General features: G+C 40.9%; 2 protein-coding genes and 1 long non-coding RNA gene across 6 annotated transcripts in view; 2 read left to right on the forward strand and 1 right to left on the reverse strand.

Moving 5' to 3' along the window:
• urb1 (URB1 ribosome biogenesis homolog) overlaps nucleotides 1–5,051 on the forward strand; it is a 28,782-nt gene extending 23,731 nt beyond the window's left edge. Inside the window, exons 34-39 of the mRNA XM_034867237.1 lie at nucleotides 543–686; nucleotides 814–923; nucleotides 1,055–1,261; nucleotides 1,440–1,681; nucleotides 3,030–3,608; nucleotides 4,718–5,051. Coding sequence (XP_034723128.1) covers nucleotides 543–686; nucleotides 814–923; nucleotides 1,055–1,261; nucleotides 1,440–1,681; nucleotides 3,030–3,608; nucleotides 4,718–4,911 — 1,476 coding nt within the window. The 3' untranslated portion in view covers nucleotides 4,912–5,051. The remainder of the gene's footprint in view (nucleotides 1–542; nucleotides 687–813; nucleotides 924–1,054; nucleotides 1,262–1,439; nucleotides 1,682–3,029; nucleotides 3,609–4,717) is intronic.
• A 710-nt stretch (nucleotides 5,052–5,761) lies between these two features.
• Nucleotides 5,762–9,406, reverse strand: LOC117942240. The gene is made up of 3 exons (XR_004656099.1): nucleotides 9,181–9,406; nucleotides 9,009–9,105; nucleotides 5,762–6,132 (listed from the first exon to the last, which is right to left on the reverse strand). It is a non-coding gene; the product is annotated as an uncharacterized LOC117942240 (long non-coding RNA).
• A 444-nt stretch (nucleotides 9,407–9,850) lies between these two features.
• The window catches only part of LOC117940274 (SR-related and CTD-associated factor 4-like), a 36,580-nt gene continuing 30,340 nt past the window's right edge, over nucleotides 9,851–16,090 (forward strand). For all 4 annotated transcript variants that reach the window (XM_034865619.1, XM_034865617.1, XM_034865623.1 and 1 more), the window contains exons 1-8: nucleotides 9,851–10,112; nucleotides 11,671–11,754; nucleotides 12,400–12,444; nucleotides 12,559–12,720; nucleotides 12,814–12,931; nucleotides 13,087–13,214; nucleotides 13,302–13,445; nucleotides 13,544–13,617. In XM_034865619.1, coding sequence (XP_034721510.1) covers nucleotides 10,083–10,112; nucleotides 11,671–11,754; nucleotides 12,400–12,444; nucleotides 12,559–12,720; nucleotides 12,814–12,931; nucleotides 13,087–13,214; nucleotides 13,302–13,445; nucleotides 13,544–13,617 — 785 coding nt within the window. In that variant the 5' untranslated portion in view covers nucleotides 9,851–10,082. The remainder of the gene's footprint in view (nucleotides 10,113–11,670; nucleotides 11,755–12,399; nucleotides 12,445–12,558; nucleotides 12,721–12,813; nucleotides 12,932–13,086; nucleotides 13,215–13,301; nucleotides 13,446–13,543; nucleotides 13,618–16,090) is intronic.

Here is a 16,090-nt window from a genome sequence, read left to right on the forward strand (position 1 = left end):
AATGGAAAACCAAAAAAAGCGAGTAGACCCGAGGCGAGTCGAGTAGATACCACGCAGTGGAAAACCGCCATAAGTGTTTCAGAATGTCCCTTCAAACCGATGTCAAGAAGCCGATATATAGCCTACACGTAATTCCCCCCGCTTAAAATCTATATCTTTCACTTTTATGAGCGCACCACGCTCTCTTTCTCTGTCGCTCTCTGAAGTATGCCAAATTATGCTTCGTAGTACAGGCCTCTGCTGATTGATGCCGAGGCAAAGAGAACACTGTTGGAGAAAAACAGCCAATGGTGGAACACCGCCGCTCACTCAACCAATGGTGTATTATCACTCGGCCAGTGAAGGACCTTTTAATAGGGTTGGCCTTGCCTTGGCGCGGTCGAGCCAAAAATAAATGATTGTCCAAATAAACTCCTCTTGTGTCAACAGCATCTAACCTTCATCTGTTTGTTTTGCTCAGCTCATGCCTTTTTAGGCTCATAATCTGTTTCAATAAAGGGCTTTCAGCGCCGAGAGTATGACTAACTCTTATTTTCCTGCAGCATAAAATGGAACGTGAGTGGATCTTGAGTGTGCTGGAAGAAGGAATAAGTGATGGACACTGCTATGAACTGTGCGAACAACAAGGCATCTTTCAGACCCTTTTAGGCTTCGGCAGCAGCCCCTTGTGTGATGAACACTCCCAGGTACACACTGGGAATCACAATGATGCAACACATTATAGCAAAGTCAAGATGCTCTGAGATCCACTTCATAAGGGTAAAAAAGAGATATATCTAATGTTAATTTATTTCACATTTATTACTCCACTAGGCACAGATTATCAGGGTGTTGTGCCAGGCCGCTCGTTTGACCAGAGCAGCTTATAACCTCACCAAGAGCTGCGGACTCCTAACCTGGATAACCCAGGTGGTTGAACAAAGGTATGCTTGAGAATAAGGTCCAGTCTTAATTTTGGCTCTTTGTTTTGACATTATCATTTATATTACTACTATAATCTCTTCTGCCGGTTTTGTATTTTTTACATAAATCGGTACTTCTAATCCTTATTTAGGCATCTAGACCAGCGGCTGCTGAGTGCTATCATAGATCTGCTCCATGTGCTGTGGTTTACTAACCTTGGGCAGAAGGAGAAGCAGGAGGATGGAGCCAAGACGTCCTCACCTACATCGGACAAAGCTCAGAGCTCAGTAAAGTGTCTCCCGCTCCCCCTCATCAGTGAATTCCTGTGTGTGGCATCAACCATCAGCAGACACCTCAGGTAAAGCTCCATTACTACAAAATACGTTCACAGGGGTACGCTACCGCAGTGAAAATGTTAAAGTCACTCTTTGGACACTTAATAATATAAACATATCATATCAATAGCAAATGACATGGCCAATGTTAACTGGCTTTTGGTCAAGGATGTCCGTGTTTGTTTGCTCTCCTCCTGTCAGGTTGCGTGTGAAGGCCGCTCAGCTCCGCCGGTTTCTGAACACTCTCTGGTCTGTCCTGAAGCATCGTGGGACAGCTCTCAGTGTAAACAAACAGGCTGACCGGCTAACCCTCCATCCACAGCCTCTCTCTTGTGCTGAAGCCCTCACTCTGCTTCTCTGTTGGGCCTCCCTGTCCCGCAACACGCCACTTCTAACCCAAATCCAAGCTTTGTCCGAAAAACACAAAGTAAAGGAATTGTTGGGTGAGTGGCATTAAGTGAGTCGTTCAAAAAAACAAATCTATCACACCAGGAAAAGGTTTTTTACAAATCTTGTCATGGTTAATTTACAGTCAAACGGGTGGACAGTATACTGTAATCCCCAAATGGAAAGAGAGATGGATTAAATGCTATACAAAACATGTCTTGCAGGAAGCTTTTTGATGTGAGTTTCAAAGCAACAGGAGACAGAGAAGCAAAAGAGTCTAATCTGTCATTATATCTGCGTTGTTACACAAAGGCCATCATCAAAGAGAAATCTCCATCACAAGTTGAAACTCACCAGCATGAACATGACAGACACATACAGTGTATACTACCACCAATTCATGTCATGAAAACCTATAAAGTTGTATAACCATGTAGCAGTCTTTGCACTCGATGATTAATTATTTAGTTCTGCATGTTTCTCAGAAGTCGTCCTGTCCACACTGTTGCTTAAACAGAGCTTTTACAGACACGCCTTGATCGTTATGTTACTGCTAACTAAAGAGAGTAGATACTGGAGGAGTATAACCTTTTTCTTTAATTTGAGTGATTTGTAGCCACAAAAAACAGCAGGTTTTGGTTAGCATTTCATTTAGTTGTTTAAATGATGTTTAAACTCCAGCGCTGGTAAATAGTCAAATTAGTCAAGTTAAGTTTATTTCTATAGCCCGTTTGAAATCCCCAGAGTCGACCAAAGTGCTGTACAAATTGAAGTGCGCTGCACAACAAGTAAAATCAAAGCAAAAGGAGTCATGAAGTAACACAAATAAAAATAAAATAACAATCAAAGCAAAACAATACAGTACGACATGTAAGAATAATAGAATGTTAAAATAATAGAATAAAAATAACTAATATTAAAATGCTAAAAACCTCCTAAGAGCAACCAAAGGGCATTGAATACAATTATGTCTTCTATCAATGCTGGGGGAACATCTGAGACAAAAGTGGAAGATCGTTCCATCCTCTGGAGCTGCCAAAGAAAAGGCACAGTCTCCCTTACCCACTAACCTCGATCGGGGACCAGGTGCAAGACATTTGGAATCGGAGGAGGGGTCGAGCACTTGTGAAATATGCTGGGAATATACTGGGGAAATAAGGGTTCCAGGATGGAGGCTCTTTTGCTGACCATGTGTTCTCTTCTCTGGAGGGAAGTTAATAGACATGAAGCTTCAATCAATTTGTTACATGTGATGACATTATTTTTATGGTCTATGGACTCTGTCATCGTTTCTTTCTATTACAAACCGTGGAGAATTTAGATCTTTGTTCTGCTTCACAGTAGCTAAATCATTATTTTTATCATTAATGGCATAAACATGGTTTTGTTCATCTTCCTCCTCAGGGATGGGGAAGGACAAGGCCACAGGTAAGGGCTCCTTTTCCCAGGCCCGTCCTCGAAAAGAGAACCAGGCAGAAGAGGCTGAGACTGAGGGAGAAGAAGAGACTCTCCTGACAGAATGCACATTCTACCTCAGCAGTATCTTTGTTCACTGGGAGCCTGTGTTTCCCCGCTCTGAACCCCAGCCAGCTCAGTCAAGAGACAAACTGGATCCCAGTCAGTTGGCCAGTGATGCTGCACACCTGCTCACCAAGTGGTCCCTAAGGTGCTTGGTGGAGGATTTGTATGATGAAAACAGAACAAAAGAGTTCTTGCACTGGGTCGAAAAGGCCGTGGTAAAACACGCGGAAATCATGAATACTGTGTTACTCGATCCCGGGATGAAAGCAGACCTCCTACGACTCTACCATCAGGCCTTTGAAACTCAGTGTCACTCCAGCATTTCAGTCAGGGTGGAAGTCCTCCAGTTGTTCACCAACATCATGATGCGCTTTCTAGAGAGACAAGGCCACCTTCCAGAGCTGCATCAGGCGGTCGTCTCGGCCTGCCTGCCAGAAGCCACGCGTGATCCGTCGATACGTGGTAAGAGCCTGCCACCTTATTCACAGACTCCATCTGTGACTGCTACTGTACATACTAAGCAATACCGTGACAATGCAAACTGTCTGGGCCTCCCTTCAAAACTCACGTCTCCAATCCACACTACGAAAAGATCTCTATTGTATCGAAACACTGGAGTTAAAGACTTTCAGAGCAGGGTTGCCAAACCTTTAACAAATTGGGATACGTAGAATTGGTAAATGCTATTAAGACGTCAAATAAGTGAAGGGTCCCAGTTCTTAAAAAAAATATTTTGTGAAAAGTTGGCCTATGCCCAAATTAACAAGTGGTATTTGTTTAATGTGGAACTGGGTCCATGATTTATAGGTATAGCTTGTACAAAACAATGCAATCAGTTGCATTGCTTAAAGACATTCAATCAGTCCAATTAGATAGCACTATGTGAGCCACATTTGCAATGAGGAAAAACTTGATTTGGCATCCTCTCATGTACAAGAGAGCCAAAGAAGACATGCCTAATTGATGAATGATGATGAAGTACAGTTCCCAATAACTGAAATATTCCCATGGCTAGAAAATGTCACTTTGAAGTTTATTAACATTAATATGAGTTCCCCCAGCCTGCCTATGGCAGAAAAATGATAAAATAAAAATGAAAAAATAGTGATAGGTGTAAACCGAGCCCTGGGTATCCTGCTCTGCCTTTGACAAAATGAAAGCTCAGATGGGCCGATCTGGAATCTTGCTCCTTATGAGGTCATAAGGGTAAAGGTTACCTCCCCTTTCTCTGCTTTGCCCGCCCAGAGAATTTGCCCCCCATGAGATAGAGACATCATGGCTTTCAAATGAACAAAGTGGCAGTTGGTCAAGGCCACACCCCCAGCCTCCACCAATTAAATAAAAGAGATTTCAGATACAGTATTATCGTACTAGGGGACCACTAAGGTCTATATAAAAGAATACAAAGAGCACCATGTCATGGGAACTTTAAGATACACAAAAACATGAGTAGACACATTTTAATTTTAAGCCAGATAAGGACTTCCTGTGGGAGTACCCTTCAGGAAGATGACTCGGTCGTAATACAGTGTAGTGTAAATGAATGAAGCCTTCTATTTTCTCCTTTCCAGAAGCAGGGCTGTTCCTGTTGTCGTCGTACATCCATGAGTTGTGGAGCGGAGCCACATCAGCAGAGCTGTTCCTGTCCCATGTCAGTTTGGTGACCAGAGCCAAGTGTAAGAGACAGAACCCATCCAAAGCCCCCCTGACTCAAACGGCCATCAGAGCCATCTGTAATACCATCATGAAAAGTAAAAACATCTGAACACTGTTTGTTGAAATAGACCTTAGTACAAGAAAGCTTGTATTCTTTCATTTTGTTGCTTTGTTTCATTCTTGTAAAAAAAGAGTGACGATATTTTGTAAACCCTTCTGTTATAAAGTGTTCATTTTACAAATCTATTACTAATTTGTGAATGTTTTTTAACATTGTTCCTGCATCCCCTCATTTAATACGTGTTTAGTTCTAGGTGTTGTGGAGTAAGGCTATGTTGAGACGGAAACGCAAAAGTGGTGTTGCAGTCTCACTTTTTATTTAGCAATTCTGCATACACATGGTGACGCATAAGTGTGTGAAATTCAATGTAGTATGCACGCCAGGGGGCTAGGTGGCAGTGTGAAGCCCTGCCACACAACACCACCAAATGACAAGTGCCTGCGTACAACCTTCCTTCTTCTTCTCTCCCTCGTAGCGTGACGCAAACAACAACAAGCTGACAATATTGTTTGGACAGGCGATGAGGTGGAGTTATTGCTATAAACAATGCACACACCCACACACACACACACACACCCACGGTAGATACACACGACACACACACCCACCCACGGCACATTCACACAACACACACACCCACACCCAAGGTACAGACACACAACCCACACACCCACACCCACGGTACTAACACGACACACACCTGCACAGTGTGATTTCAGCCCTTAAATGGGAACGCAACAGGGGAGCGTGTTTTCAGATTTTCTCCCTGGAGGGTGGTTTCCCTTTTTTACGTTTTTAACCTCCAAAACTACTGTCTCTGTGTAATTGAAAGGCACATTTTTATCAGAATGTTATTTTCACCCACGAGCATATTCGTGTAAACGGGGCCTTCATTTAAGAAATTGGATTCAATGCAGTAACACTGCCTTCTTGACAAAGCACAGAAAAATACCTGTGCTCTCCTTGTACTTAACATCTAGGGCAGGGGCACATGTACACACAATGCAGGTTAAAGGACAGGATAAAAGTTACATAATTCTTGTGAAAAATGGTAGCTTTGCACTTTGTAGGTATTTAATGAATTGCTAAGAAAACAGAATCTTAGTTTTTTTTACACATGGTCTCAAAACCTCTAATCCAAACTTTCATTCATTGCATCTCTATCATTTGGATTTTGAATTGGGTCCATCACCTTGATTTTTAACCTTTTTCTTCACATCTCATTCAGCTTCAGTCAATGTCGTGACCTCTCGTTTGGATCTGTGAGTCCTGCAACAGGAGAGAAATATTTAAACATTCAAGTAGAGCTTTGTAACTTTTGTCTGTCAAATACTTTAATACTTAAATGTTTACCTTCAGCGGTAACACTTTAGAATAACCATCATTAATAGATTGTAAATTGATAGTTACAGTGAGGAAAATAAGTATTTGAACACCCTGCTATTTTGCAAGTTCTCTCACTTAGAAATCATGGAGGGTCTGAAATTATCATCGTAGGTGCATGTCCACTGTGAGAGACATGTCCACTGTGAGAGACATAATCTAAAAAACAAAATCCAGAAATCACAATGTATGATTTTTTTACTATTTGTATGATACAGCTGCAAATAAGTATTTGAACACCTGTCTATCAGCTTGAATTCTGAGCTTCAAAGACCTGTTAGTCTGCCTTCAAAATGTCCCCCCCCCCACTCCATTTATTATCCTAAATTAGATGCACCTGTTTGAGGTCGTTAGCTGCATAAAGACACCTGTCTCCCCCATACAATCAGTAAGAATCCAACTACTGACATGGCCAAGACCAAAGAGCTGTCCAAAGACACTAGAGACAAAATTGTTCACCTCCACAAGGCTGGACAGGGCTACGGGGACATGTCCAAGCAGCTTGGTGAAAAAAGGTCCACTGTTGGAGCAATCATTAGAAAAGGGAAGAAGCTAAACATGACTGTCAGTCTCCCTCGGACTGGGGCTCCATGCAAGATCTCACCTTGTGGGGTCCCAATGATCCTAAGAAAGGTGAGAAACCAGCCCAGAACTACACGGGAGGAGCTGGTCAATGAGCTGAAAAGAGCTGGGACCACCGTTTCCAAGGTTACTGTTGGTAATACACTAAGACGTCATGTTTTGAAATCATGCATGGAACGGAAGGTTCCCCTGCTTAAACCAGACCATGTCCAGGCCCGTCTTAAGTCTGCCAACGACCATCTGGAGGATCCAGATGAGTAATGGGAGGAAGCCATGTGGTCAGATGAGACCAGAATAGAACTTGTTGGTCCTAATTCCACTAACCTTGTTTGGAGGAAGAAGAATGATGAGGACCATCCCAAGTCCAACATCCCTACTGTGAAGCATGGGGGGGGGTAGCATCATGCTTTGGGGGGGTTCTGCACATGGGACAGGACGACTGCACTGTATTAAGGAGAGGAGGACCGGGGCCATGTATTGGGAGACTTTGGGGACCAACCTCCTTCCCTCAGTTAGAGCATTGAAGATGGGTCGAGGCTGGGTCTTCCAACATGACAATGACCCGAAGACCACAGCCAGGAGAACCAACGGGGGGCTCTGGAAGAAGCAGATCAAGGTTCTGGGGGGGCCTAGCCAGTCCCCAGACCTAAAACCAGTAGAGAATCTTTGGAGGGAGATCAAACTCTGTGTTTGCCAGCGACAGCCCAGAAACCTGACTAGTCTAGAGAAGATCTGTGTGGAGGGGGGGCCAAAATCCCTTCTGCAGGGTGTCAGACCTGGTGAAGAACTACAGGAAACGTTTGACCTCTGGAACTGCAAACAAAGGCTGTACCAAATATTAACATTGATTTTCTCAGGTGTTCAAATACTTATTTGCAGCTGTGTCATACAAATAAATAGTTAAAAAATCATACATTGGGATTTCTGGATAATAATGTTTTAAAGATTATGTCTCTCACATTGGACATGCACCTACGATGACAATTTCAGACCCTCCATGATTTCTAAATGGGAGAACTTGCAAAATTAGTCAGCCCGACTTCTCCAGACAGTAGATGGTGGACCTGGTCCCACTGGTTTCTACCAGTTCTGAGCTGATGTCAGCCAGACTTCTCCAGACAGTAGATGGTGGACCTGGTCCCACTGGTTTCTACCAGTTCTGAGCTGATGTCAGCCAGACTTCTCTTGACAGTAGATGATGGACCTGGTCCCACTGGTTTCTGCCAGTTCTGAGCTGATGTCAGCCAGACTTCTCCCGACAGATGGTGGACCTGGTCCCACTGGTTTCTACCAGTTCTGAGCTGATTTCAGCCAGACTTCTCCAGACAGTAGATGGTGAACCTGGTCCCACTAGTCTATCCCAGTTCTGAGCTCATATCCCTACTGGACATCTTCCCATGTCAAAGTGTTTTTTTCATCTGCGGCACCAAGTCGCCTTGGCCGACCACTTCGTCTACGATCCTCATGGTTGCCCTACTTTCTGCTAGTGGACCTATAAGACCTGATGCTGGTTTGAAGGCAAAGAGTAATTACACCAAATATTGATGTGATTAAGACTTTTCTTTTGTTCGCTCACTTTGCATTTTGTAAATTTATGAGAATAAACCATTACTTATATTTTTGAAAGCATTCTTAGTTTCCACATTTTTTTCACACCTGCCTAAGACCTTTGCAAAGTACTGAATATATATATATATATATATATATATATACTATATTTATAATAGATAATTTTTTTATAGTTTAATGGAGGGCAAAAAAATGTAGAATTGCTTTACCAAGCACTTACTTACCATTAGCTATGAAAAACATCAATGGAAACTTTAAAATTGTTATCCAGATTATGTTTATAGATGGTTTGCAAAGTATTTAACTATTTAACAAGGTATTATTGGAATATGTGGTCCATCTATCAATGTAATGTTTATAGATGTTTTAAAAATGGTTTCGTAAAGGCATACAACATTTTTAATCATTACTCGATACCTAATATAGTATGAGGGATATAATGTGTGATTCAAAGTGTTAATTTACAGATATATTTATATTTTATTAATGACAATTTAATTGTTTAACAGTAAAATTATGGTTTGCTAACAGTTATATGACAATTAACTTCAGATTAACTATAAATTTACCATCTATTAATGATGGTCATTATAAAGTGTTAACCCACTTACCTAGGCAAGTTTCCTCTGCGAGATATTAGATTCAAAATGAGAAAGAGCAATCCCATAAAGGCAGCCATTAAGATCCAAAGTATTATAACAATTGAATCTGAAAGGGATAAGAAATATGGTTAACTAAGACAAGAAGAAAAATACAGAAATGCTATAATGCATAACGACTTACATTTATTGTATTTTAGCTTGCTCTCATCCACAATTACAGGGTCAAGATAATCATAATAGTATTCCCATTTAATGGGAACAGCGCTGGTTGAGTTCTCGATTGCAGCCATCATCTCATTTTACAAGTGAAGTAAGGCTGTCTCATTACAACAAATTGGTAGTGAAAAATGACCGCAAGCCAAGAGAAAGATCCCTCGGACCCTCCCCACGTGGCTGCGTGCTCGCTCCACTCCGAGTCGGTGCGTGTGTCAGCTGATGCATGCAGTGTGCAGGTTCATGGATAGAGCCAGGCAGCAAGAAAAACATGCAGGAACACAAATAGGTCTTATGAAAATACGTTGGGGTCTGTTTGCAACGAGTGGTCCCAACGAGGTGCACCTTATTACAGTATTATTGTAAATTATTGTTATTACTTGGTCATTTTTAAACAATAGTTGATGGATATGTCCAACTGTAATGAATTGTCAAATGTAACATAAATCCTAGGATATATAAAATGTAAAATTCTAGTTAATACATGTTTTTTTTAAAGGGTGTGGTGTGAAGTTGTTCACTTTGGAAAACCAGAAATACCAAATTGGAGGCAATATGTTAGACGACCAAGTAATTTCACAAGTCAATTTAAAAAAAGGAACTGGCAATTTCCCGATAACAGTGAAGGCAGCATTACCCCGTGACATCGGACGCACTCACGCGGCGTGAAACCGCTTAGTTAGTAACGTTAGCAATTCCTAGCATAGCAGAGCCCAGAGTAACAATGTGACCACAACAGACTCGAAATAGAGCCTTTCATTGTCTCTGTATATATTTTTAGCTAACATTATATAACCATACATGGTTAAGATTAAGTAGAGTAACGATTTAGAAAAGTTCGTCAACCGGTGTTCAACACAACAAACCATTATGGATGCAGTGAACGCGTTCAACATGGAGGTAAAGTCTGCTCGTGTTTAGCCGAGTCCAAAGAGCTAAACCCGAAGGCTAAATGTTGACGCTAAAACAGTGTCAGTTGGTCTCCGTTTACTATAGCTAATCGGTTTAATAGCGAGGCTTATGGTAATTATATTCAACTAAAACAGCCCATATGGTTTATTTTGACTGGGAAATGTAGCTACGTTAGTCTGTTAGAACGTAAATCGAGTAAATCTGTTAACATTTGCCACTAGCGTTAGCTTAAGTTGAATTCAACGCCTGTTACGTCAACCTTGCAAGGCCTGTCATTTCAGTGTCTAGCTAGCTAAATCTGAACCATGGACCAAATAGACCACGGTGACTTGTCATAAGTGATGTTAATGTTAATGCTAATTACGTTATATCAAAGAATAAGTGTGTACCTTGAAGTCACCGTGTTAGTGCTGCTAACGTTAGCTAACCCTCTTGTAGCTTATTTGGAGCGCTAGGGTAACGCTTACTTAACGTTGTTAGCGATCACTAAAATAGCATGATAATAATTAAACGTATCAAAACATGGTATTGTATAGTTGCCACGCGGAGACTCTGGACTGTCTTCTTGCCTTGCTGTGTTTTTTTATGTGTATCGTTGCTGGTGGGACATAGTGCTGCAGTAGGTGCTCTATTAACCTGCGTGCTGTTTTCAAGACTTATGATGCTTTCAAAAATAACCCACATAGATAAATTGTCACTGTACACATGTACAATTAGATTAAAAGCAGCTCCTTTCCCAGTGTCAACCAAAAGAAATGCGATAAAAAGGGAGGGGGGGGGGGGGGGGGGGGGGGGTAAGGTGCACGGTTGAGACACGATATACATATGAAAGTGTTTTATATACACGGTGATATGCCGTGTGGTTTATTCCACGTTCTTTAAATATTGCTCAATAGTGTTGATTATATTCATTGAGTAATATATTTGATAATGAGAGTAATGGTATTGCACAGTATACAGGTATTGCACAGTAATGGTATTGCACAGTAAATATCAACATCATGAATGGTGTTTAAATACTAAATATTGCACAGTAGTGAGTAGAAGAAATTCTGGGGCGTTGGGTGGGGGGTTAGACCGTGAAGTCAGTGCATGTGTGTGCATCATGTTATTGAACCTGAGTTAAAACACGTTGTACATGAGCTCTTAATACACTTATATATCAATCACAGTTGTGTTAACTCTTAAGAACATAAATCCTGTAAGGGTTTTCTTTCTGCACAGAAGATATGTTACCAGAACCTAGGTTTTGTGAGAATCAGGATAATCTGTAGTTACCCATGTTAAGTGCCATGTCCGTGTGGATGTTTAGGTTTATAAAAAATAATGCTTTTGCACGTGGGGAAATCAAATTAAAGCTTTTATTTTCTTACCTATAGTTAGTTTGCTTTACTGAATTCTCTATTACATACCAATATGTTACTGTACGTGTCGGTCACAGTGGTGTCTGTGTTGCCTATTTTGTATATAAAGCAGGTCACTATGTTGTCCAATGCTATTGTTTATTTTATTTTTGATTTGACGCTTGTAATTCTTTTTTGATCAGCTGTTCTCCATGATTGACATGAAGCCTCCAATATCCCGTGCTAAGATGATGTCTGTGACAAAATCAGCCATCAAAGCTATCAAGGTAAAATGAATACAACGCATTTTAACTTGTGGTTTGATCCACTATGGGTTTTTTATATGCAGCAAACACTGAGTAAAGACAAGTTATGTGCCTTAGATATTGCTATCTGTCATGATCATCTTGCAAATATCCAAAATGTTTGCATAGATTCATAAGCATTACTGGAAGGAATTAGTAATAATATATGATTATAAATATATTATAGCCCTAGTTATTCTGGCTAGTGACAAACCATAGATGGACATTTTGGAAGATGGGTTTTTTATTTATCTGTATTTAAGTTGATAAAGTGTATTTGGATACACTGAGCATATAAGTGGAGATACAGTTCTTGAAGAATGCTGTGCTAGTAGGTTTCTAAAATATTTGAAGCAGGTACTGGCTGAAACGTTTGAAAGCTTTAATCTATTTGGCATAATGTTAGGATGCATATTTTCATCATTTCAGGCTAAAGGGGTTCTGTAAAGGATGTAACTCCATCCAGATTTAAAATAAGCCCACTCCTTTTTTGGGATATGATATTTCCAAAGACATCAATGAACTGAACATGGCTGGTTAATGTGATGTTGTGTGGTTGGGCGACATTTTAAAGAGCTCGGGGTCCTGGATATTTAACATCAGATGTTTTTTTTTGTCTTTTATTAGCTTTACAAACATGTTGTCCAGATTGTTGAAAAGTTCATCAAGAAGGTACGTACTATAGAGCCTCTTACTGTTATAGTAAACATTTGAGTTCAACATGCTTTTTAGAAAAGCAGTAAGACAATAGGAATAACTTGTTGATTTTGTGTGTGTTTTCAATAGTGCAAGCCAGAATTAAAAGTCCCTGGTTTGTATGTGGTGGACTCCATTGTTCGACAGTCACGGCATCAGTTTGGCATTGACAAGGATGTATTTGCGGCAAGATTCTTAAAGAACTTTACAGATACCTTCCAAAACCTGTACGGTTGTCCAGAGGATGATAAGGTACTCCTTTTTTCTGCTTTATGTATTTTATCTAATCACAATGATTGATAATGAGCAATGTCTCAAGGTGGAATTGCATTTTCTACTTTTCAGAGCAAAATTATCCGAGTCCTGAATCTGTGGCAGAAGAATGGTGTGTTCGACATGGACATCATTCAGCCTCTGATGGATATGGCCAATGGAACTATTGTACCAGCCCCTGCACTAGAAGGTAGAGAAGTATTATGTTTTTTGGGCAACGTTTATAACAATATGCTTGAGTGTGGAAGTGAGTAAGTGAAGGAAAGAATCAGGATTTGTCCACTGTTTGATGAACTGCATTCAGTATTATGTAAAGACGTCAACCTTTTTCCTGTATCTAAACAGTTACCGCTCAACCAGAGACACAACTTCCTGTCACTAGTGCTACAGTCATCCCTGCTGTGGCTAAGGTACCCAGTCCTGATGCCTTAGCTGCTGTGGCACAGCTTTTTCAGTCTCCGCATGGTCAAGAGGTAAGCATACATTGGTCTAAATGCTCTGTCAGTTCTGGATTATAGGAGCTAAAATGTGGTTAAATTCTGACACTCTCCTTCCTCTAGCTGCAGAGAATGCTCCAGAACTTCCAGCAGGCAGATAAGAACCTGACCACCATTGCAAACAACATACCAAACCCACCGCAGGTGCCTGTGGCCCAGCTCACCCCATACAGTCCACACACTGAAAAGAAGAGCTCTTTAGCCGAGGTAATAGAGTAGCTCAGTGTCACAACACAACTGTCTCTGATCATATACAAATTACTATTCTCATTTCCCTAACTAATGTAATATATATAATTCCTCAGAAACTCCTTGACCGATTTGACTATGACGATGAACCTGAGGATATGATGGCTAAAGAAGGCAGTGCCCAGTCACAGTGAGTCTCATAAACTGTATTTAGGCTGCTTCCTAGGATTTGTATCAAACGGCACAGCATAATTTAGACTTTAAAGAATGTGGTACATATCACACTATTGCAGGTACTATGTATTTTATCTTTTTGTAAGCTGAAAATTCAATGTTTGCATTCATTGCCGCTAATGTGTCGTAAAACATTCACTGGTGATTTCAATCAGCCGTTAGAGGTCAAAGTAAATGTTATGTCCTATACTGACTGTGTTGTTGCCAGATTTTAGTTCCCCGCCCCCTCTCTCTCTGTGTCTCTCTCTTACTCACACACACACACACACACACACACACACACACACACACACACACACACACACACACACACACCTGGTGTGAAAAAAAAAAAAAGAACCAAAAAAATCTCACACTCATCATAAAAAAATGAAAAGTTAAAAAAAGAAAGTTATATTGAGTATGAAAACTCTTGTTTATTACATTTGACTTCATAATTGCAACGGCATGTGTTGTATTCAGTGTTGCAAAACGTTCTGTATATAGTATGTTTGTTACCATGACAACACCATTGGTCTGAAGCTTGATGCTGTCATGTAAATAGTTTTCAAATCAGCAATAAATATAACAATTGTTGATCAACTCATATCAATTGCATGCTTAAATAACATACCGGTTAAAGCCCCGCACATTTCAAGAGAGCCTGACCCACTTCCGGTTTAAATCTGAACACTTCCGGTTTAGGCCCCGCCCAGTCCGAGTACGGATCCGGATACAGATAATTCATGTGGTAAACAGATACAGATAATGCTGTACTCGGTCATCCCTAATAGAAACAATCAGACATACATTACATTTAAAATGCCCTATGTAAATAGGGCATTATTAAATGGCTATGCTGCCTCTTGATGGTAGGGAGAGTCAATTACAATTTGACCTACTTTCAGGCTGTGGACTCAATCAGATGTCCGTGGTCTGCATAACACTGTACAGTGGAACGTTTTACCAATAACAGAGAGATAGGATTAACCTAATATATAATTTACCCAAACTAAATGTCATAGCCACCAGCATATAACAAGAAACAATACTAAACATTACCTTCATCTCTCTAATTACAACATAGTGCTCAGTAACACAAACTGAGAATAAGCCCCATCTATTACAGCACACATATCCATTACGGAGCAAACAGTGTAATACACCTTTAATTGCTAAGCTCCACAGTGCTGCTTGTTTGCTGCTGATTGCACGTTGCTAGGAAACGCAACCTGAGTATCAACATATGGCTGCACAAGTAATATTAAGCAATCTGCACATCTATCAGCTACGCAATAAGAAACATAGCAACAGCAATATTATCTAGGTGATCTCTCTCTCTCTCTCTCTAAATTGTCACGTTGTGACACGGGCTAAACTTCCACATCGTAGCAGAACACTTATTGAAGCGTACGAGGCAGTAAAAGCCATGACAGTTTAGCGGGCTACAGAATAGTTTTAACTCAGGTTCTCACTTACACTACAAACTTCAGTTCAACAAAAAAAAGATAAAGTCTATCTGGAAAACGTCCGCTGCTACATTCTCTCGCCCTCTCCTGTCGGAGCGCAGTGCGCCTGCGCGGCAACTTCAGGAGCCTGGGATGAAGGTGTGGCGTGGCATCACAATGGTTGCTGTCCATTGCGATGCCGGATGTCCGTCGGCACAACCCTACTTGAAATCTGCTTCTTGTACGTACAAGAGAATTTTGTGAAATTGCATTGACTATGGAAGTCAATCCTTTTCCAGTTTGCAACTCAAACAAATAGGATGTGGAAACTTGAAGTCTCCACTGCGAATGGCACGAGAATGGGCTTTTTAGTAATGTAAAAGACCTTGTGTCAAGTTGTTAAACTTCATATTCATTTTTCAAAGAGGGAGGAGTAGATGTAATTTAAAGAGCGTTTAACCAGGGAATTTCACTTGGAAAAACCGTATCATACAGAAATGATTGTTCCCAGGAAAGTATATTTATGTCTCTATATAGTGCAGTTTTATTTTAAATGTTCTGCCAAATGAACAAAAGTGCCGTAACATTTGTTTTGCAAAAACTTAACAGCATTTTGTTTATAAAGTAGCAGTTAAATAACATATTTAGTGTACATCAGAGGGACACTGTCCAAAGCGCTGTAAAGCAGAGATACTGAGGGACACTGTCCAACGCGCTGTAAAGCAGAGACACTATGACAACGCTGGAGACCGTGCGCGAAGCAGGGGACGTGATCAGAAAGCAGAAGGCTCGCAGCAGGGATCAGATTTTGGACTTTATTTGACACATTCCACTGCTGTAGAACTTCAATAAAGTGTCCCGCGCGCACATGTTGTAGCGTGGCCGCTTTTGCAGTCCTCTCCTTCTTAAACAACTCGTGTATTCTCCTTGTGATGGTGCGTGTTGAGGGAAACTCATACCTGCCGTCGTCGTTGTGATTCTCAGACCGATGTCCTCTAATGT

Source organism: Etheostoma cragini, chromosome 3 (assembly GCF_013103735.1).
Source record: "Etheostoma cragini isolate CJK2018 chromosome 3, CSU_Ecrag_1.0, whole genome shotgun sequence".
Taxonomy (NCBI): domain Eukaryota; kingdom Metazoa; phylum Chordata; class Actinopteri; order Perciformes; family Percidae; genus Etheostoma; species Etheostoma cragini.